Genomic DNA, 24,371 nt, shown 5'->3' on the forward strand with positions numbered 1-24,371 from the left:
TGAGAAATGCCAAAAATACAGCTTGTGTTGAATAGTTGTAAGCATGGAAGGGCTTGCTTTTGCCTTTTCCATTGGATTGTTAAAATGTGCATTTAATATTATATTCTTTTTTCAGAATATAATACCGACCTGTAATTTAATTGGACTTTATAAATTGTATCTTTAAGAAAATATTTGATTAGGAATCAGGTTTGGTAAATGACTAAATGCATAGCTTTAGAGAATTGTGGATGGTACCACAGTTATGGGGGGATGTGGGGGGCAAATGATGAAATGTGTATTGTGCTATTGTGATGCAAACTCTGTCCTGTATGTATGTATGTGTGTAATAATGCAAGTTTAAAATGATGACATTTTGCATCATGAGGCCACATTAATATTTTGTTTTTCTGGTATCCTATATTTGTTAGGACAGATGACAGTGGAGGCTCTATGCATCCTGGTAAGTAGGATAATTTTCTACACTTCCTTCTAGGTCTTTAAGCATTTAAATTTAGGGTTAGGGTTAAATATCAATATGCATATATTTATGTTGTATCTTTAACAAGTGAATATTCTCATAATCTTGATATTTTGATAAAACTTGCATTTTGATTTTTTTATTTTGAACACAAGAAGGCACTTTTAAAACAAATATTACACACAATAAAAAGACAGGGTGGTGTTTTATGTTTCTTTTTTCTCCGCCAATCAGAACTGAAATAGCCCTTTTTATCATCTCAGTACAGGGTAGTCTTACCACCAAAACCGGGACCAGAATTTCTGCTGCTAAGCAAGGTGGGTGAGCGAATTGTGCCTGATTTTATGACCTTTTTAAAACCAATGTTGTTAAGTGAATCACAAGTGGTGATCACATGGTTTTGGATGCTGTAATGTTACAAAGTGCCTGAATTTTGATCATGTCACCATAGGGGTGCTGTCATAAGTGCGAGGATCACTGTAAGTCAGTTTTTTCAGTGCTGTTTTTGATCATTAAATGAGTCTCATAATAGCAAGATGTTTTTTAAGAGAAACCTAAAGCTTTTTGTTCCTGTGATGTAGATGTCTATGACATCTTTTAACAAAACGTGATGTAGATGTCTATGACATCTTACACACACACACACACACACATATCTCTATGTATTATGTATAGACACAGACTCAGACAGACTCATCCATGCATTCCAAAGAGCAAAAATGTATTTGTAAATCATCCCAAGTAAAAGAGGAGGCAGCCAATTCTCTTCAATGAAGAGATTTGTAGAGCAGATCTGTTGTAAGATAAGGAAAATGCCTCTTATTGTAAAAGAAAATTATCACAAGGGATTACACAAAGCTTAAAAGCAAGCTAGAGCTTCCAAAGGATAAGTGATTAAAGAGAAAATGGCAGCCTGCAGCCAGCTCAAGAAGAAAGCTAAGATGGTTATTTCTGTAAGGGTCTGGTCACCCCTGATCTTTTCAAACTGTCTCTCCGGATACAAGACACACATTGGAAGCATATGATTATGACTTTTTCCAGAATTTAAAGATTTGTGTAGAAAGCCATGTGAATTGAGAGACAATGGGGCAGCCAATGAGAGACTTTTCGTGATGGTTCCTCACTTGGAAAATGTTCTTGGCAGTCAGGGGAAATTTTGTAATACAGACAATACATTTAAGACCTTCTGCTGCTGTCACTGCTGTACTGTTGTTGCTGTACTGGTTGTGTATTACTTTGGTAAATTCCTTAGATTTTAAACATTGAATACACATTAAATCATTTAAAACAGAAGAGAAAAAAAAGTCTCCATGTCCATAATACTACAATATACTACAATATTTAAAACAGCTTCCTGATAGCACAAATGATTTCTCCACTAATACATTAATCAGAGTAAATTTGTACTCTAGAATATATACAAGTTTAAATAGTCACCTGTCTCCTCCCAGACTATTCATTGCCAATAAACCATTATTTTTGACCAGGTGTACAAGGAAATACAGATACTGGATTATGCTATTCGTTGTCAACCATGTCTAAATCTGTCATTGAAAGTCTGATCTACCATTTTTAATAAAAACTTTGAAATCATCCAGAATTGGACTATATTTTATTAAATTATATATTAAATAGAATATTTGATATTCTATTTTAACTTTTGTAATATGTGTTTTTATGTTGTATGCCGCCATGAGTCCTTTGGGAGAAGGGCGACATATAAGTCCAATAAACTAAACCAATAAACCTAGGTGGGTTAATTCTATTTCATTCAATTAAAAACAATAGAAGATCTACCCTGATTTTGCCTTATGAATCTGCTTATCACAAACATTCATTCTGACTAGTTGGTCAGTGATATAACTTGCTATTAGTGAGAGGTAATTTTAATGTATTCAACTTATGGGCTGATCATCTGCCCTCCCAATATCCTTCTAAGATCTGAGGTCCTGAACTTACATAAAGGTGTACGTACTTGCTACACTTCAGTAAAAAAGGCTGGTGGCATCAAACGGTCATATTCCTGGTCAGGGTTAATAATGAAACCTTGGATGATACATAACTACTTTATGTTCTTGGGAGCTGCCAGATTTTAAAAACGGGTCAGCAACAGTTCGCTTCCTTTTCATTTTTAACAAGTGTTGTATTTTATTGTAATTATTTTAAGAATAATATGGGTATACATTTGTAATGAAGTATGTTCATGACTGTTTTAAGTTTAATTTCAAGGCATTAAATAAACTACATTTTAAGAATAAGCATGTCACTACATACACGTTTGTAAACATACCTAGTTCTGAGGGGGCTTTGGATAGAATGAACTCCCTGACCCCGGGGAAGGTGGTGGCAGGGGGAGACACAGTATCAACCACCCAGAGGTTCCTAAGAGCAATCATTTTAATTTCCCAGAAGATCCCAAGATCTGGCAAACAATCCCAGTCATGTGGCATATTAAACTGGAGGCTCACAGGGAGAATCTGCTTGCCCTGAGGGCCTTCAGGCAGATGTCAGCATTGATGAGCTTTACTCACACCACCCTTGAACACTAGTAAATAAATAACCAACACGATGTACTCAATTTGAGACCCCCCCATTTAAAATATATATAACCTACAGGAATTGACAAGAGCAATAAGTCACGAGAAGAAGGGCAAATTAGTTCTTTCTCTGCCTACAGTTGCCAAATGTTTCCTTATATTGGAGTCCCTGATATAGGGATATAGGGATCTGTTCCATCAATTCTTTTGCCTAAGATCAATTGTAAAGATGGTCACAGCTGTAACTTCTCCTTGACACCCCCCAACCATTGGAAAACAGTTTATATTCAAACCTTTCTCTACCTCATACCTTTTCTTCTTACTCAGATGCAACAGGAACATGTTAAACCAGGATAAAATGAAACTTGGGCATTTTTTTAGTTCAGTCTATTGTGTGAACTCAATGATTTGTGAAAATTCCAAACTTTTTGTCAAACAGAGTTAGGGGTTTATGTTGTGTAAACCCACTCATAGAATCATTTCTAGTATGGCAATGTACCCTTTGCCAGGTTGTTTTACTATGCTTTTCTGACAGGCTCCATCCTGTGGTAGACATGTAAGCTCTTTCTTCATCTTCTCTAAAAAAAATTAACATATTTTTCTTTTTGTGAAATGCCGAACATGATTCATTTGAGGCATTGTGTCCAGAGATGTTACTGTTTTATAGTAATCATTTCATACGAGCCTTCTGTTTAGAAATCATGCTTTAATCCACAGATGAGATTCCAACATATGGTTCATGGACATTTTCCAACTCTTCTTAATTGCACATATTATAGAAATTGATGGGGATATTATATTTTTCTTTACAATTACTATTTCTCAAAAGCCAAAAATATTTTTAAAAAAAATCATTCAATCAGCCTTCTGTAACATATAACTTCATAATTTTGGATCTCTTGTTTTCCTGCTTAACACATAACAGAATGTGTTTCTACCCTAAGCTACATAATACAGGGAATCCTGGCATATGGTGACATGAGAAAGAAAGCACTCTGCTAATATAATGAAATATAATGAAATAATGAGAATATTTCTATTAGCAACAGCATATTACATCTGGAAAATGATGGTTTGTAGTGGTCTTTTTTCTTTCCATTAATAAATAAAACTGATTTACAATATAGTTGGATGGAAATTCAAATGCACACAAGTATCAGGTGTTACGTTTTTATGTATACCAACATTCCTCAGTCTGGCACTAAAAATTGTCTCCAATAGTTTCCAGAGGAACAAGTTCACTGTCCTTTCACTGCAGCAAAATGAAAATGTATTGTGGCACTGTAAAGACAAAATTTGTGGTGACATAAGCTTTTGTAGAATAGATTTCATCAGCTGCTCCAAATATTACCTTGAATTATAGAGACAGACAGCAAATAGTAAGATTAGACAAAATATAAAAAACATTTGAATCTGATTGATGGGGATTCTATCCTATAACAGCTTATCTCCTAATAAATGTTTTTAGAATACTGACAAGACCTTACTGTTATATTCTGAGCAATCTTAGCAACTTAAAATGTTACCGTCCCAGAGTAAGCCTATTCAAAGCTATTCTAAAACTGTTTTTATTTTTAAAAAGCAAAATTATGAGGAAATCCATATATTTTTCCAACTCAGATTTAGGGCAGTTAAGTTGACAAAGATCACTGGCTGTTTTTTTATGTCCATATTGGCTACACCAAGCTGTGAATAAAGATAGAATCCCTCATCTCCCAGCTGTTCAGCTCGTGTATAAACTGGAAAAGCTTCAATTTTTGCAGTTAACTCTTGGGAAGCAGCTGTTTGGCAAGTGTTTTGCATTTAAAAAATGAGGAAATCTACTGCCATGTTTGATTCAAGATGATAATATTATGTTCTGAATAAAAACTAAAATAACTTTATGTAATCAACCTGAAGGAACTGATAATTCATTTGTTTTGGTCCAAGTCAGCAAAATAGGTGAAAAAGTAGGAAAGCTGATAAAAGTAATCTTTTTATACCGATGTCAGGACTATGGTTCATTTGTTCCTATAATAATTTAAACTTTTTTTCAGATTTGAAAGAAAGTAGTATGAAAACATGAATTAAGAACAGTTTTTATGTAAAAAGAATTTCAAAGGGGCAGTTGTTAAACTAAAGAAAGCAGCTTCTTTCTCCAAAAGTAAACCAGCCACTGGCACTAGATGGAAAATTGAGCAGTTGATGAGGTCACTGGGCCTAGCCAAAGCCTCCGATGAGTGATTTTATAAAGTATCAAGAAACCAAAATTCTGTGCAATGGTCAGTTCCATGTCAATGGAGATTCTCAATCATCCAGATGATGGTTCCCCCCAAAGGTGCTTTTTTCAAGAGGCACCTGGATTTTCTTTGTTTTTCATTGAAGATGTTTTGCTTCTCATCCACGAAGCTTCTTGGATGAGAAGTGAAATGTCCTCAAGGAGAAATGAAGGAAGTCCAGTTGCCTCTTGAAAAAGCACATTTGGGACAATTGTCAGTTTCCCACCTCCTTAATCAAGGGTTACCAATTCCGTTCGAAATTAGTTTCCTCCCCAATAAATGTTCTATGTATATGTGTCTGTATATGTATATACTTTTCATAATCTACTCTTCATTAAAAAAAGCAGAGGAAAAAATTTGTTGACTTAATTACTGATTAGAATTAACCGCTTATAAAAAGGATTCAGGTTTGTGCTCCCACTCTATAAATTAACCTTTTTTCTCTTACATTACACACCAACTACCCCTGCAGAAACTCACAAACCTTTCTGTTCCTCCTTCTAGCAGCAGCAGGAAAGAAGAAAATTAGGTGGAGATGGGATGAGCAGAAGGGGAAACTATTAGGAGGGAAAGAAAAATGTGAGATCCTTGCTGACAGGAAATAAGCAGAGAAGAAAGTAACTGGACAGAGGGAAAAAGAAAGTACGTTAGGATATTACAAAAAGAATTAAATTTGCCAGGCAATCTGTTCTTCCAAGCAATAATTAGTTACAAGTAATCCTCACTTAACAATCACAATTGGGCCTGGAATTTGGGTTGTAAATCATTGTTACATGGTCCATCACATGACCTGACTAAGTTTTGCTACTATTTTTGTGATGGCTGTAAAGCAAGTCACCACAGTTGTTAAGCGAATCAAGTGGTTGTTAAGTAAATCCATTCTCCCAAACGGGAGTATTTTGTCAGAAATGGGGGGGAAATTGCCAGAAACTGGCAAAAAAGTCACAAATCATGGTCCTATGACCATGGGAAACTGCAACCTATTGTAAATGCAAACTGGTTGCCAGGTGCTCAAAATGGAATCATGTGACCACAGGGATGTGTGTGCAGCAGTCATAACTTTAAGGGTGATCGTAAGTAACTTTTTGAGTCTGTCATAACTTTGAACTGTTGTTAAAATGATTGGTCCTTAAGTGAAGACTATCTGAGGATCAAGGCATCTATAATTTCTATCAAGCTATCATCTGTCCTTCTTGCAAATTTCTTTATTTTTAACAACTTCTATTCCCATCAGGAGAATCCATATTGGGATCATCTCTGAGTGACGTTCTTGCTTTCCCCTAACAATATCTCCTTCCAGAAACAAAAATAAATAAAAAACAAAATGGAAATTCCAGTCCAAATGTAACCCGAGGATTACCTGTAGTAGCTAAAATATTAGACCAAAAGAAGATATATTGAGTGTCAATGTCCTGCTTTCTCAGAAAACTTCCTGAGTAATGTGAAGTCAATCAGGATCTCTTTAGTGTAATCTTCCCATTAGACTGTTATAAGTATAAATGGAAGAATCGTGATCGCTATGTTGAATTATTTGGAGGCATAGAGACATAAAGCAGATAAGGTAATTAACAACCTGGCAAACCACTCTGAGTTGTTGGAGGAGAGCTGCTGAAAATCATTAACATGGATGAAATAAACTTACATTATTCAGCAAGGATGATCTATGAGGTCCCATGGCTTGGAAAGTTACCCGATGTACTTTTGGCTTGTCTCATGGCTAATTCAGCATGAATGCTCCGAGAACTACACAATCCCAAGGCTGTGTTCTTTGGTTTCCTACCTGAAAATTAAACTGCAAAATTGGTATTTATCCAAATTTTGGTATTTTTTATTATTTAAGGTAAAGAGGAGAAAAGTGAATTAAATGGGAAAAAACTGAAGTGAATTATAAACAGCTTACTCCAAAAGAAAATAGCTACAGATCTGCATGATTATTTTCCCACCTTTATTCTCTAACTAGAACAGCCCTTTTCTTACGATTGCTATAATTTGGATGACCACTAGTGGCAGCAAAGAACTTATGTATCTTTGTTGCCATTTCATAATCATCCACCTTCCTAGAACCAGATATGGCAGTTCCAATTGCCATACCTAGTCTTTTTTTTTTGCGGGGGCTGGGTGGGTGAATCAGGGTTGACTCCTAGTGACTGCCTAAACTAGTCTCTGTAATTTTCTTGGCAAGATTTCAAAAGTGGTACAACACAGCCTATTTTCTAAGGCTGAGAGAGTGACTAGAACAAGGTATCCAGCTGGCTTTGTGTCCAAGGCAGGACTAGAATTCAGAATTCCCTACTTTTCTGCCTGGTGCCTTAACCACTATACCAAACTGACTCGCTCCATTCCATTGGTCTTTTTAAGTCATCTATTCAGAGATGGAACTTGTACTTTTAAAGCTGTGTTATCGTAAATTAATATTAATGCAACATATTTTTGCATTATCGTTTTTGCATATCATTTTATTTAGAAAGCTGCTGGACTGAAAAATGACCCCGGGCAGCTTTCATAATTAAAGGAGGGGAAAACCCCCCCAGTAAGAACAAAAAACACATAGTCAATGTGTTAAATGAAGGTAATTATTACTATGTCTGTATGTTCTAAAATGTGACATTTCGAGGCAGGCAAGCAACTGAATTAAGATCACGGACAACAGAGGATTGGAGGAATGTGCGCTCTTGTCTCACCCATAGAAGATTCCACATGTAAAAATATTAAAAATACAAGTATATATTCAAGAGCGAGATATAAAGGGGAAAGAAAAAAACACAGGATAGATTAGTGAAGGTAAGGGAATAAAAAATGATACTAAATTATATTCAGGTTTGTGGAAATACCATCCCAAGAAAACATAAACTTAGATTTGAAAGAGACACCTATAATAGTAGAAAAAGAAAGGGAGAGAGGAGGAAAGAATGAGAGGAAGGGAGGGAAAGAAGAAAGAGGTAACGAGAGGAGGGTGGAAGGGAGAGAAAGAGAAGGAGAGATGGTAGTATGTGGAAGAGGAAAGCGTAGAAGTACGGGAGAGGTAAGGAAAGAAGGAAGGGGAAGGAGAGGAGGAAGGAAGAAAGTAGAGGAGGGAGGGAGGAAAAGAAAGGAAAAATAGGTGGTGTTACAACAGGTGTAAGGGGATGGTAAATAAGCAACCCCAACTGTATATTATAACCTATTAAATGGAATACGAATGGTATAAGAATGACAAATGTAAAGAAGAATAACAATTATTCTGAATGTATACTTAAATGATATGTAAGAGATAGAAAATAAAAAAATGCAAAAAAAGAAGACTCACATGTACAAGATTTTAATGTACAATACTGTCCTTGCAACTATAGACCTTGGACAGGAGAACATTGCTTAACTTTCTGCCCTGATGATTAGGAGTTATGAAATTAGGGCCATTAGGTTCCCATTCCAGTCGCTATCTATATGTCAGGCAGCTTCTACTTTAATCTTCAACCAATCAAATTTACCATCTCATGATTCCATTGCACAGTCCAAAGCTACCCAAAACCACCACAGTGAATTGGCCAAATCCATGAGAAATCATTGACAGGAGGCAACATTTTTGACACACAGCACAAAATGAAGCGTTAACAGTCCCCTTATACTTACTTTTGTTAGCCTCGCTTCCATTCACTTCATCATAGTGTAGGGAAAACCAAACTCAGTCATATACGCGTGCTGATTGCTCCCGAAAGACTCATATTGGCTATCTTCAAGGGACATGCTTTGGGGAAAGCAGATAAGAGCCCAGGAAATCCACACTCTATTGGAGAATTGGCTGAAGGAAGAACCTACATGAGGAAATAAGAAGCAATAAAGTATCACCTAGTCTTGAACATGCTATAAAAATAATTAAAATGTCGTAGGCCCATGCTTGAACATTCTGCTTTACAAGAAAGAGGGATCCCAACAATGGAAAAAGATTTGAAAAGATGTTGGGGAATACAAGGCAGGAAATCCTAGGGATCTGATTTACTGGCCAGTTTAGGGGAGGGGTAGGCAGTTTTTGTCAGTGCATTGGATTACTTTGATTGTTATGCAAAGTGGCCCTTTCAAGAAGGCAGCAAGAGATGGAATATTCAACTGATAGAAAATGGAGTCTTGGGGTTTCCCTAGATTGCAATTCCCTTGTAAGGGTTGCCCTTGAGCTGTACTTCAAGCTGGTAAAGCAGCTTATATTCTTTGGTTTAGGTAGGATTGCAAGGGACTTTGGGGGAGATAACATAAGGTAGTCTCCATTTTGTTAGGTTTATTTTCTCCACTACACTCAACTGAGAGTCAGTTTGGTCTAGTCCAGGGGTGTCAAACTCATGTCATCACGGCAGTGTCACGTAACGTATTGAGACCTTCCCCCCTTCACTAAACTGGGCACGGGTGTGGCCAATGTGTAATGCATCTGGCCCGTGGGCCGGGAGTTTGACAGCCCTAGTCTAGTTGTTAAAGCATCAAGCTGGAAACTGAGAAATTGGGAGTCCTAGTACCAATTTAGGCATGAAGCCAGATAAGTGATCTTGGGCAAGTCATTCTCTCTCAAGAGGCAGCAACAGTAAAGCACTTCTGAAATCTCTAATCATCTTGTCAGGGACTTCTTTCAAAGTGAAGTCCAAGAACACAACGCTAATGATTTTTATTTCTCAACCAGAACTATTTTTTTTCAGGATTAGATACAGAAGATCCTTCTTAGTGATTATTCTTTAAAGTTATCTCTCACGCCCCTATGGATTTTCTTTTGCAATCTTTCTTTAAAGTACACTGCATTTGTTCTAATAAGCTTTTAAGTATTATTAACATCAGATGTTATTGTTTTGTGTGCCATTGTATATTTCTGACTATTTGGGTGTTTTTTCACATTCTGAAAAAAATTAAGACAATGATTTCAAATATCTTCAAGCAGCTGATATTCCTTTAAAACTGACTTTTCATTCATAATGGTGAAAACAAACTTATTATTTTAAACATATGTTCAAAAATCTGATCAGGCTCCCAGTTTCTATATTTTTGGATTAACATTTTCTTTCTTTTAGGATTTCACTGCAAGGTCTGAGGACTGGAAGTTTGCCTAAGTGCTTATTGTAAAAAAAATGCACTTCTCACTTTTCTGATATTCTGCCCTAGAATACTCTCAATGCAAGTTTGTCCTCTTTCCAACAAATTCCCATACTTTTATTTCTTCTCAGGTGGAGCATATTTTATAATTAACTAGATCAGTTTAAAAGCCAACTCCATAACAGGTTATTAGACAACTTGAAAAAATATTGATGCAAAAATGAATGAACTCCCTCTACTTCACTTCAGTTCCAATCCAGGAACCAATTCCTAATTTATTGAAAATTGTAAAGTTGCTGGGGTCTTGCCTTTGGCAGCAGTCCCATGCAGATGAAAGCCCTGATTAGAACAATAGTTTTTCTGCTGGGGAGAGAGACTTCTAAAGAAAAACAGGAAACTGGACTTTTAAGCCATCTAATTCAGCCTTGGTTAATCTGACTGGCATTAGCTCTCTTGATATTTCAGGCAAATGATGCCTACCTGGAGATGGTTGGGGCAGAACCTGGAACCTTCTGCATTGAAAACATCCAGCTTATCACTGAGTTGTGGCACTTTCCTTATAAACATGAGCAGGTACTAAAACAGTTTAATTCTGTGTTCTGACCCTAGTAGCTTTTGACAGTATTTCTTCTTCACTTGACAGCAGTTTCTCTTCAGTTTCAGCCGGCTACTTCATGCTCTATCTTGAACAACTGGATAAGAGAATTTTCCCCTTCTCTCACTGAAACCCTTTAAAAGGTTTTTTAAAATCTGAAAATTCTGTTAGAAACAGGCTATGCCTACATCTCATAAAAAGCCAAACTGGAAAACTGATAAAATGGATGAAAAAGGCCACAACAGCATGCAAGAACAATTTGGTTCAAGATGGGGGACTGAGGAACCTGCTGGGACTCTAACAGAGGATATCCTGGTGACACCAGCCTGTACGTAGAGCAGACTGAAAATGGCCTTTAAAATAATACTCCCCCTTTTGCCACTCTACTGTTATTTCTTCAAAAGTAGAATTTCCATTTTACAAAAGGAACCTGTTAGATCAGGTAAAGGAGGCATACAAAGGCTTCTGTAACAACAGTTCTTTATTGCAAGTCAAATAAACATCTGGCTGGGGAATGGTCGGGCAGCATCCCCTTTTAAAGGGATCTGTCAGACCTCTTAGCCAATGAGATTCAACCTGTGTTCCCGCTGGAACAGAGGACCTTGGTGGAGGACCTCTTGCAGTCTGTCAGAGGGGGGGAATATCTAACACCCATCCCCTCTAGGATGGAACAATCTAACTGGTGACGTAGTCACGCAGGTAGGCGGGCTTTTGCATAGTTCTGCCTGACCTGCGCAGTTCAGTCCTGGTGTTTCCTTCGCGCAAGTCGGACGGACCTGTTGCTCCTGCAGATCCACCTGGTGGAACCTCCTTGGAACTTTTCACAGGCCGCGGCTGGAGCTTCTGGTGTTGAATCGCTAAGAGCTCGCTGTGGGCCTGCATCAAAGTCAGATAAGTCATCCGACATTCTCGGGTTTTCCTCAGGACTGTTATTTTGTGTGTAGCTTCTTTCAGTTTGTGCAGGAATTATGTTTGGCTGTCTAAGCATTGAGTTAGACAGGCAGCTACGGAGTTGGTCAATATGCCTTCTCCAGTTTTTACCGTCCTCAAGTTTTACTGTGTACGACTGAGGACCGGTAATACCAATTATAGTTGCGGGAATCCATAATGTTCCCCCGGTGTAATTGTGTGCATATACTGAATCTCCTATGTTGAAGGACCTGACCCTGCTAGTGGAGTCAGGGAGTGTTGAGGTGGAATAATTTGGGTGTAGCCGGTCTAGGTGAAACCTAAGGCGGCGGCCCATGAGGAGTTCAGCTAGGCTTCTCCCAGTGGTAGCACTGGGTGTGATGTGTTGTATGAGTAAGTAATGATCAATTTGTGTCTGCCAATCGCCTAGGCCCATCCTATTGAGGGCTTCCTTTGCGGATCTTACCATCCATTCTGCCTGGCCATTGGAGGCCGAATGGAACGGGGCGACCAGAGCATGTCTGATTCCCTGAGCTGCTAAGAATGTTTCGAATGTCATGGCAGTGAATTGGGGCCCGTTGTAGGAGACTAATACATCGGGGAAACCATGCGTGGTGAATAGTTTCTATAGTACCTTGATGACAGATTCTGCTGTAGTGGAACTCCTCAGGACTACTTCTAACCATTTAGAAAATGCGTCCATGACTATGAAGAAGGTTTGGCCATGGACTGGTCCAGCGAAATCAATGTGTATTCTGGACCCTGGTGCTTGCGGGCGCTCCCATTCCTTGGCGGCCACTTCCGGGGCAGCTGGTCTGGACTCCTGACAGGTTGTGCATGTGGCTACCCATTCTTGTATGTCCCTGTCCATGTTAGGCACCAAACATAACTCCTTACTAGAGACTTCATTTTAACCATCCCCAGGTGCCCTACGTGCAGTGCTTCTAGGACTGCTATACACAATTTTCCGGGAATGACTACCCTGTCCCCCCACAACAAACAACTGTTAATAACCAACAATTCATCCCGCTTGGAAAAATACATTTTGAATTCAGCCCCAACAGGCCCCTTGGGCCACCCCCTCCACACCCAGTTCAAAATTTGCTTTATCATGGGGTCCTTTGTGGAGTGGCGTGCAATGTCACTGGAAGAAACGGGTCCGGTTTCCAGGCAGTCAATGAGGAGGACCACTGTCTCAGGGGTGGGGTCAGTGAGAACTTCGGGCACTGGGCAACAGCTCAAGGCATCCGCATGTCCTAACATGGTGCCTGGTCGGTGGATGAGGCGGTAGGAATAGGCTGCCAAGAATATTGTCCATCTGGTCATTCGTGGAGATAGTGAGACTGCGGTGGGGTGGTCACCATCCAGCGACCCTAGCAACAGCTTGTGGTCTGTAATCAGTTCGAAATTCTGGCCATAGAGATACTCGTGGAATCTTTTTACTCTGGCTACTGCAGCCAAAGCCTCGTGGTCCAGTTGGCTGTAGTTCCACTCAGCGGCGGATAATGTCCTGGAGTAAAATGCAATGGGGGCTTCGGCACCATTTGGCATGCGGTGACTAAGGACTGCGCCAACACCGAAAGAAGAAGCGTCACAGGTTAACACCAAAGGCAGGGTCTGGCTGTATTGAACTAGGAACGAGTCTGCTGATAAGAGTCTTTTTACGGCGGCGAATGCAGAGGCCTCAATTTTGCCCCAGGACCACTTCGCGTTCTTGGCTAACAGCTGATGTAATGGTTCAGCAACTGTTGCTTTCTGTTTGAGAAAGACGCTGTAGAAGTTAAGGAGCCCGAGGAACGCCTGTAGTTTGGTCTGATTGCGAGGTGTGGGGGCTTCCTTAATGGCTTTAATTTTTTGTGAGGTCGGGTGAATTCCAGACCCATCGATCATGTACCCTAGAAATTCGACTTTTGGTACATTGATTTTACATTTTTCTTTTTTAAGGGGGAGGCCCTTGTCTCTGATTCTAGCGAAAACTGTCCGTACACTTTTTAAAAGTTGCGCTTCATTTGCGGCTGATACCAAAATGTCATCTAAATAGGGGACAACTCCTGGAATCTCTACAAAAGTCATTCCATTATGCTTTGGAACAGTCCGGGGGCGATACTAACCCCGAATTGCAGGTGGTTGCATTTGATTGTACCCCTGTGCGTCACAATGGTTTGGGCCTCTGCGGTAGTGCCATCTACTGGCAATTGTTGGTATGCCTGCGCCATATCTAATTTTGCAAATATTTTTTCCGGACCGAGATAATGCAATAGGTGTTGTACAACAGGTACAGGGTAAGCGCTTTGTTATAGTGCTTTATTAATTGTGCATTTATAGTCTGTGCAGATGCGTAAAGACCTGTCAGGCTTGACAGGTGTCACAATTGGCGTTTCCCAGCGTGCATGATCGACTGGTTCTAAGATGCCCTGGCTCACGAGTTTATCGATTTCTTTGTCAATTTTTGGGCGGAGAGCAAAAGGTACTCTCCTGGGCTTTAGCCTAATTGGGCTGTTGTAGGGTCTAAGCTAAAGGAAATGGGGGTTTCTTTGTACTCACCCAGACCAGTGCCAAATACGTCCTCGAACTCCTTAAAATTGCTTCAGTGGCGTCAGCGGCGGTGTCAGCGTCCTCCTCCTCCATGGAGTTGACTTTGGTCACTTCCATTCCCAGGGCTTGGAACTAATCGAGCCCCAACAGGCTCTGCAGGTCATCTCTAACCACCATCACGGGAAGTTTTTTGCAGGTTTCTTTGTGGCATACCCGGAAGGTGCCTTGGCCCACGAGGGGGACCAGATCCCACCTTCGTCGCCAGTGTTAGATCGGGTAAAGGAGGCACACAAAGGCTTCAGTAACAACAGCTTTTTATTGCAAGTCAAGTAAACATCCAGCTGGGGAATGGTCGGGCAGCATCCCCTTTTAAAGGGATCTGTCAGACCTCTTAGCCAATGAGATTCATTGGCCGGAACAGAGGACCTTGGTGGAAACCTCTAGCAGTCTATCAGCGGGGGGGGGATATCTAACAGAACCCACAACTATAACTTGAATACATGTATATTATTAGTCCTCAGCGGAAGAAAGCATATGAGATTAGCTAACCATAAAATAGAATGAAATGGATTGGGGAATTATTAAATAAATGTAATGTTCTTTTGTTGTTGTTTTTCTTCTTCTTAGTGTTTTCCTCACCAATGCAGGGTTTGCCTGTTTTGGTTTTGATAGGAATTGATTACTGGTTATCAAAGTCTGATATCATGAGAGAGAGTGACTGGCCCTAAGTCACCCAGCTGACCTTTATTCTAAGGCAAGACTAGAATTTACAGTCCTCTGGTTTCTAGCTTGGTGCCTTAAACCACTAGACCAAACTAGCTCTCCTTCTTTTAAATTATTTATTAAAATATCTCAAGTATCTGGCCCACCAAATAAAACACATATTATATAAGAGGCTTATTTAGTTGCTTTTCTCCATGTAAAATTTCATTTGATATTTCATGCCAAAACTAAATTATTTTAAAGAAAAGAATAAGATTTTTCTTTCTTAATTTTCTACAAGCACTTAGGGAAAAATAACTTGAGTGTCACAAAGAAAACTGAGGAACTTGTTCTACTTGTGGCAGACTAATGAGAAAATACCTCAGTTCTATTATAGCTAAGTAGATGATTTGCATTCAAACTTTTTGAAAAACAGAATATTTCACTAATAAGTGGGAAGCCTTTGCATTCTATTCCTAGCTGCACTAATGTTGTATTATAATTGATTTTTAAGTGATATCCAGTTTATAAAACAGACTTCGGTTTAGAATTAGAGCATTTACTGTGAGATGTGTGGCAAATAAATTTATTATTAATACAATGATACTAATTTATAAGAAGCAATAATTGAGTTAAGAAGAATTGGATCTTCAAGTGACATAGAGAAACATGCTTCATTTCTTAGAAAGATGGCATAAATTTTTCCTGCTATGACATGTATGTCAGACATCACAAATCAAGGCTGTCAAAGGCCCAGTTTATTAAAGGTATATCCTTTTCTCTATAGCAATTTGAAATACAAAAGAAATATTCAAACTTAGATGATCCATATTTTATTCCAAGGAGAAAAAAAATCTGCAGCTTAAGAGTCAAGATGCAAAAATAAAACATTTTGCCAATTTTCAAAGTAATTCTTCTCTTGATAATAGAAACTGTAAGGTGCTACTAACAGTACTAGATTTTTATTTCCACTGGAAATTTTACCAGTCTTATTCAACTGGGGATTATAAATACAGTTTCACCTGTCTTACTGAAAATGTAAAAGCTGGCTCATAAAAAAGGAAAGGATACTAAAGTCTCCAGGGTATAGCGGCAACTGTCATACAGACACTCTCATTTTAAATAATGACCAAACCTTCAGAGTTAGTCTTATAATGGACTGTAACTGTCCTGACTGTAACACCAAGCCAACATGAGAATTTAGTATGAGTTCTGTAGAATAAATCGGGATTCCTTTAGCTAATCAGTAAAGATATATCAAAAGTGGCTTCTGAACAAGGCACTAAGACTGTCCCCATCTCTAACCTTTCCTTATGCAATATATGTTTCTACAGCAGAAAAGTGGAAAAAATGCAGTTCACAAACTGCAAAGCTGCCGTGAAATTCATTGTACATTGGTTACTATGTCAGCGGCTGTGGGAAAAACAGAGCAAGAAACCAGGGGTGGAGACTTGTGGAAATTCTTATAAGTAAGGAAATGGCCCAACCACAAGCCAAGTGGAATTCCTTTGTAAGTTGCAACACAGAAAGCTTGCAATTTGAACTCTAGCAGAGATACTGCATTAAGTCCCTTCAGAAGTTCCATAATTATATATATCATCAAGGTCAGTGATTACTCAGAATTATGCCATGCATAATTCTACGTGTTTGAATAAGTTTACATTCTATCTTTCTTCCATGATGCCACAAGATGGCATTCATCCACAGAATTCTGAGATGGTCTCTAATCCAGATACTGAAGAGGTCAAGGACAACTGACTATCAATGGCTCAAGAACCCTTACAAGTTATAATTCACCAAGCTTTTGCTGGTGTTAGGCTACTTATTCCTGTAAGTGCACATAATTATGGACTAAAAATGTAACTGGAACACAAACACTTCTTGATTTATTTATTGGGAAAAATAAGGTGTGGTTAAACCCAGGTTATGGCATATTCACATTTTTTTAAACGATTGTGAGATTTCGGATCAAATGTAAAATTTGGACATATAAAGCAGTGGTGGGATTCCATTTTTTTTTACTACCAGTTCTGTGGGTGTGGTTTGGTGGGCGTGGCAGGGGAAGGATACTGTAAAATCGCCATTCCCTCCCTACTCCAGGGGAAGGTTGCTGCAAAATCCCCATTCCCTCCGGATCAGCTGGTACTCAGGAGGCAGATAATAAATGGGGGTGGGGGTAGTCAGAGGTGGTATTTACCGGTTCTCCAAACTACTCAAAGTTTCCGCCACTGGTTCTTCATAACTGGTCAGAACCTGCTGAATACCACCTCTGATATAAAGTGATAAATTTATCCCAAGATAGAACAGAGGCTATTACATAGTTGTATGATGGTTTACTCATGTACTTTCTGCATGCTTTTCTGCTGTGAATTTTTGTTTTATTTTAAACTGGTTTTAACATTTTTATGTATTGTTTTATTATGTATGTTGTGTATACAAATGTGACAAGATAGATAGGTAAACAAAAAAAATAACAAATTACTTCTTTGCTTCCCAAATCCTCACCCATTCAATCTCTTAACCTTATACCCCATTCCCTTGCTTTTTAATTCTCTTCACCAATTATATTTGTTGGAAATCACTCCCTGTTTTTATTTGCTTTCTCTGAAGCACAGCAGGACTCACTTGGTTGCCTCTAGGTGACAAGGTACCATCAAGTATGGATTCCTTCAAAATAAAAGTGAGTCACAAGTGTACATTCAAAGTCATTTAGTGCTTCAGGAAAGTAAAATGGAATAAGTTGACCTTGCCAGCCTCATCAGAAAATGTTATTTCAGGTCAATGAGCATATAATGATGATCATTTCTGAGCAGGTAACTGGGGCCCACGGGGTAACAATAATCTTTGGAGTAAGATAGCTTAAGATAGCAGTATTGTTAAATAGACAATTGCAACTCTTATTTCTGATCTGTCATGATGCCAGCTTTAAATTCTTGATGAAAGATGGCAACCCACATGCTGTGTGTCAAAAGTATGCTGAATTATGAAGAAAGGAAGGATGGAAAGCCAAAAGAAAGAAAGAAAGAAAGAAAGAAAGAAAGAAAGAAAGAAAGAAAGAAAGAAAGAAAGAAAGAAAGAAAGAAAGGAAGGGGAATAGAACTTTCTAAAGGCAAGTATTAAACAAGCAGAATCAAATCTGGTTCATCATTCCCAAAATAGTAACAGCCCAAACCAAACTTAATTATAATAACCATGCTTTACTTGCTGTTCTAGCAAATGGAATTCAGCTCTTGCCCTTTCTTCTGGGCTAACTGTTATGCCATCCAAAACCTGAAGGTTAGGTAAGCGAAATATAAGGAGGGGGCGATGGGAAATTTTACGTGATACCTAAGAAAGGAAGAAAGATGCAAAAGGTTAATCCAGGCATTAAAGCACGGGTGTCAAACTCTATTGCATCATATGACGTATTGCAACTTTTTTGCCTTTGCGGAGCTGGGCTGGGTGTGGCCTGTGCATGATGCATGTGGCCCGTGGGCTGCCAGTTTGACACCCCTGCACTAAAGCATCAGGTTCTCCATATCCACATCCTTTCCAAAGGTCTAACTCAATTCCTTGACTTAGTTGAAAGTGAAGACAGATATAACAAAATTAACACCTCTAACATTAGCACAGGGTAAAGTCAGATGTAGCATTCTTGAAAAGGCAATCTATTTTTAGAACTTTAAAAGACGCCCATGCAATGCTTATAAGAACAACAACAAATCACATACAATTTAAATGTGTTGTGCAGTTCTTATTTTGAAAGAGAAGCTATATTGGTAAAGAGAGTAATAAATGAGCACTGAGTCCCCTTAGTACTAGAGACACATACACAATTCAATGTTATGTTCAACAGAAAGGCAATTAGAAAAGAGAGAAGATGACAAGATTTAAAACGGCCGCTTTGGTTTTTCACCAAATATATTCCTCAAAAATCTAAAAAATAGAATTAAACAACTTTCAGAGCGTATTTTTATCTCAAACTACTGAAACCAGTATAAATGAACAACTGAATACAGCAATCAAGCAGTAATAGGAATTATTGGGGCTGTGACTGCTTCAGATTCAATTCCAGAAACATGCTTTGAAGTATGGAGTGCATGAATGCAGGATCTCTTTGCAATTTCTTAAAGCAACTGCTTCTCTTGGGATCAAACAAAGAATAAATGAATGGTAGTCCTCATTCTCTCTGAAATCTGACTTCAAGTTCTGCAATGTCTCATTTAGTATATATACTCTATTTGAATGAAATCTATAAAGTGGTAAACCTAAAGCCTATACAAAGAATTTAACAATAAAAAGTTTAAAACAACTTAAAAAGATACTCAAATGATGCTTCCACTTCAAAGTGGAACATTAAAACAGAAAATACAGAAAAAGAACTTCAAAACCACAGACTACAAAACAACATTAAGTAACAAAAATAAAGCAACAACCAGAAATATGTTACACATAAACATATTAATGTGCCTGGGCAGTGAAGCATTTTTTTCTCTTTCGTTCTCACATTTGGAGACTATTACAGGTAGTCCTCGATTTACGACCACAACTGACCCTCAAATTTCTGTTGTTATGTGAGACAGGTGTTAGGAGGGTTTTGCCCCATTTTATGACCTTTCTTGCCACAGTTGCTAAGTGAATCACCGCAGGGGTTAAGTTAGTAACACAGTTGTTAAGTGAATCTGGCTTCCCCATTGACTTGACATGTCAGGTGGTAACAAAAAGGTGATCATATGACCCAGCAACACTGTAACCATCATGAATACAAGTCAGCTGCCTGAAATTTGATTATGGGGATGCTGCAACAATCATAAGGGTGAAAAATGGTCATAAGTCACTTTTTTCAATCTGTTGAAATTTTGAATAGTTGCTAAACGAACTGTTGTAAATCGAGGACTCCCCATACAGTTTTGGCATCTTGAATTCAACTCATTTACATGGTTTCTCAAGAATATGTTGAGTGAAGCGCGCATTCAGCGAACCATTAGGAAACAGGTTAGAAACCCACCACTGTATTGCGCTTAATATCTTGAGTAAATTCGTAACAGTTTATGGCCAGTGGGTAGACACTGAAAGCTGCTTTAATGTTAATGAAGCATGCAATGCAGCATTTTCTAAATAGGAAAATTAGGAATATTTAGAGGCATGAAATAACCGTAACGATATTACTGTACAAAATAGTATACTCACTGGATTTCCGTATATTGAAAGTTCTTTAATACAAGGAAGATATTCAAGTTTTTCAAGTTCGACCAAATCCTGCCCCCAAAATAAAGAATAAATTTTGTTCAATATGTTTTTACAGGTCATCCTCATGGTCCTTCCATCCTTCAGTGGTCATTGTGGACCACTGTGCAGCCTTCCCCAGTAGAACCACATTCACACCACACCTTGGGTACCACTTACACATTCTCTCTTGCCTGCTAGCAGCTATCACCAGCTCTACCTGCCTGCTGGCCTGCTTGCAAGCTATCTGAGACCCACTTAAGAACCTGCAATCCTTGCTTAATGACAACAACGGGGACTGCCAGAATTGCCATCACTAAGTGATGGTTGCATGATATGGTGCTTTAATAATTGTATCACGTGCAACCCCTGCCCTCTCCCCTGCTTTTGGCCCATGATGGAACCATTTTTCACCCTAGGCTCCAGAGGCTTTCTAGGAGCCTGGGGAAGGCACAAAAAACAGCCTCCCCGCCCCCCTGGAGGCCCTCTGGAGGCTTCCTTGAAGGCTCTGGAGGGTGAAAAACGGCCCTTGGGCAACCCGGAAGTTTGGGAACAATGACTTCCGGTTTGCCCATAGGCCAGTTTTTCACCTTCCGGAACCTTCAGGAGGCTTCCCTGAAGACTCCGGAGGGCAAAAAATGGCCCTATGGACAATCTAGAAGTCCTTGTTCCTGAACTTGCCTGTAGGGCCGTTTTTCGCTCTCCAGAGCACAAAAAACGGCCAAGAAAAGAAGACCGAAGTTAGCTGGCCAGCACTCACAGGCCTCGCATGCCCTAACAAATGGATCCGTGTGCCACCTCTGGCACATGTGCCATAGGTTTGCCATCACGGGTATAGATTTTCTGTAAAAAATATATCCACACACAACATGGCATATGGGTATATGCATCCTAGAGAAGCAATGTACCGATAAAGGCATTTTAAGATACAACAATTCAACCAAAATAACAAAGAAACCCCAGAGGTGCCAAAGATTTGTGTGCTGTTTCCAAACAATATCAGGATCAAAAGAGACAGGGGCCAGATGCAATTTGTGGGGCATCCATGTATCATCTTTTATCTAGAGTGCATTATTTTTTCTGTTTTTCAGGCTCACATTCTGATTTCTGTTATAGTCCTTTCTGTCATGATTTCTAGCTGACTCACTCTCTTTTGCAATAAAGGAATGAAGAAAACATCACTTTCTATCTCAGTCAACCTTCTCCATTCTTATGCTTTCCAGATGTATTGGGAGTAAAGCTTCCAAAATTTTCACTCAATTGATATGCTGGCCAAAAATTCAAGCAGCTACAGATTAAATATATTAGGAAGAATTCAGGATGCAAAGACTGAGGTATAGGACCTACTGTACCTGAATTCTGTTGAGACCAAGGAAAAGCTTCTGTAGTTTTCCCAAGGGAAGCAAATTGTTGAGTTCACGCAGACGATTCTCTTCCAGGTGAAGAGCCAGCAAAGAGCACTGTCTCGCAAAAGAATTCTCACCGATAACTTTAATTTTGTTATGATCCAGCACCAATTCCTGCAAAATCTGCAGGCCTTCGAGCCCTTCAATGTGGCTGATTTCATTTCCTGTTACAGCAAAATCAAAAGTGGATAGGGAAAAGATGCAATGGACAAATGGACAACTGAAAATAATTAAAAGGACAAATATCTCAGAATAGTTATATCCTCTTCACTCAGCCCAAAACATACCACTGAACATCAGGTCTTGATAATGGATACTTGCAATCTCCATTGTTCATGGTACTTAATGTTCTTTTTTATGAAGTATTTCTGAATAAATATGTGGTTTATTTGATCTGCAACTGAGTCATGCTTATATTTTTGTGAAATATATTGGGCTACATAATTTGTTTATTTCAAAGTTAGTGTGTCATATGAACTCAGCAGTTGGTGACTTATCATGCTGAATCCAGGTTATTATAATAACTATGATTTAATCAACAAACTATAGTTACAATAACACTGAATTAGTTAAATGTGGTAAAACCACTGGGGATGTGTCATGTGACAATATAATGTGAGTTTGACAACCCTGGCTTAGACAAATCCCTGCAGTTTTTGGTAAGATTTTCTAAGTGGTTACCATTGGCTGCTTCCTAGAGTTGAAAGAGTGATTGGCCCAAGGTCATCCATTTAGCTTTGTGCCTAGGATTCATGGTTTCCCAGTTCCAGCTTGTGCCTTAATCCTACTCCAAATTGGTCTTTTCTTTAATATTAATAATTAATAAATTCAATATATTATTCTTTATTTTGTAGTTTGAGTTTTTCTTACATCACATTAGCTGCCTAGACTCTATTATTACAAAGTGGGGGTCCATATAAATTTAATAAATGATTAATCAACAAAGAAAGTGATATCTCCTTTGCACGTGGAAGCATACCAAATGTATATTGGCAGGAAGAACTGAAATGTTTTCCCAGGCAAAGGCTACCAAGCAGATATATTTTTTCACACTACAGAATAGAACCAGCGAAGTTTCCTCCATGAAGGAGGAATTCCATGACTGCGACATCCTTTTTAAGGGTGCAGGAGGATCAAGGCACTAATGCACATTTCACACCCATGTTTCTGCTTCAACTTCTTCAAATCAGCTATTAGCTCTGGGGGAAGAAAATATGCTTTTCCACACAGGGAACAGCTTTTAAGAAATTCATACTGTGAAATCAGCACAAAGTATAAGAATTGTTCCTCGACTCATGGCTCAATCCTAATAGAAAATCTACACATACACTAACACTCTTCAGAAGCTCTGTTGACAAAGGAAAAAATACAGGGGATCCGATCATAAAAATTCTATGTTACATTCAGTTGGATCAGAAGAGGTAGAACTTTTTCCAAACTTACCTTCATTCCAGTGATGGGTTTCAATTTATTTTACTATCTGTTTGCTCGTGCATGCGCAGAAGTGTCTGGGTGGGTGGGCGGAGCAACCCACCACCGCCACTACAGGTTTGCCCAATCTGGGGCAAACCGGCAGAAACCCACCTCTGCTCCATTCACAGGTTTTGCTTATGTTAATAGGTCTGCAAACTTATTTTTTTAAAAATCAGAGATAGTCTGGCATAAAATAAAACTACGGTTTTGGGGAGAAGTATTTTCTGAATTTAGTACTAAAACCACCCATTTCCAATATTGTTTCTTTGAGAGGATATTTCTAATTTTCCAAAAGGAGAAAGGGGGGGGGGGGTAATATAGGCTTTTCCCCTACCCAACCTGTTTGTGATATTATGTGCCATAATAGCATCATAAAGGAACTTACCTGATGAAACACATTATCTGGATTAGTAATATAGGCTTTAGGATATGGTGCCTATAAAGCATGTTATTATTTGATCTAATGGTGATCCTCCTTAGGGATTACTGTTAGGGATCACATTTTCATTTGGAATTCGAAATATATTGTTGCAGAGCATAATGTTCTTCTTTAAAGTACTAGACAGCCATGGTCTTTTTCAGGATATTCTGCTCCATGAACCACCCTATAAGAATTTTTCTGCAAAAGGAAACTAAAAATACATGATAATAATATTGCACTAGCTGCTATTGTTACTTACCCTGTAAAAACAAAAACTTCAGATTCTTTAGCCTACTAATCTGTAACAACACCAAATTTGTAATTCCATTATAGCCCAAGTGGAGAACTTCTAAACTCTCCATTATTGGAGACAAGCTTTCATTGACTCCAGCATCCCTAAAATAAAAACAGAGTCAGAAAGAATAGCTTAGTAAAAACAGAACGTGGAAATAAAATTCTGCAACGGTTTTCAGGACCTGTGCTGGGCTTTTGAAATATTGTATTGAAAAATTGTATGGAAAATACATCCTGCTATATTGTGGGAAATGAGGCATTAATCTAAACATGAACTTTAAGCAATGATGTGGAAATCCATTTCCCCCCCTTAAGGAAATAGAAAAGAAAATGGGAATAGTATAAATTACGTTTTAAGTTTTATAAAAAGGTTTATGATGATGATCTCTTAGCAATATTTTGGCAATATGTCCAGCCATATGTTCTGGGCTGAGAATTTCTGAAAGATGCCAGTATAAAAGCTGTTGTTGACATATGATGTCCTGGATATTAGCACATCCAGTAGATTGAAAGGCTGGCAATGAGACATG

General features: G+C 38.6%; 1 protein-coding gene across 1 annotated transcript in view; it reads right to left on the reverse strand.

The window, feature by feature from the left end:
* Positions 1-2,703: 2,703 nt before the first annotated feature.
* Positions 2,704-24,371, reverse strand: part of LRRC9 (leucine rich repeat containing 9) — a 64,864-nt gene continuing 43,196 nt past the window's right edge. Inside the window, 7 exon segments of the mRNA XM_032235910.1 lie at positions 2,704-4,278; positions 6,898-7,035; positions 8,865-9,046; positions 18,244-18,369; positions 20,212-20,280; positions 21,600-21,817; positions 23,807-23,943. Coding sequence (XP_032091801.1) covers positions 8,921-9,046; positions 18,244-18,369; positions 20,212-20,280; positions 21,600-21,817; positions 23,807-23,943 — 676 coding nt within the window. The 3' untranslated portion in view covers positions 2,704-4,278; positions 6,898-7,035; positions 8,865-8,920.

The sequence above is a fragment of the Thamnophis elegans genome, chromosome 1 (assembly GCF_009769535.1).
Source record: "Thamnophis elegans isolate rThaEle1 chromosome 1, rThaEle1.pri, whole genome shotgun sequence".
Classification (NCBI taxonomy): domain Eukaryota; kingdom Metazoa; phylum Chordata; class Lepidosauria; order Squamata; family Colubridae; genus Thamnophis; species Thamnophis elegans.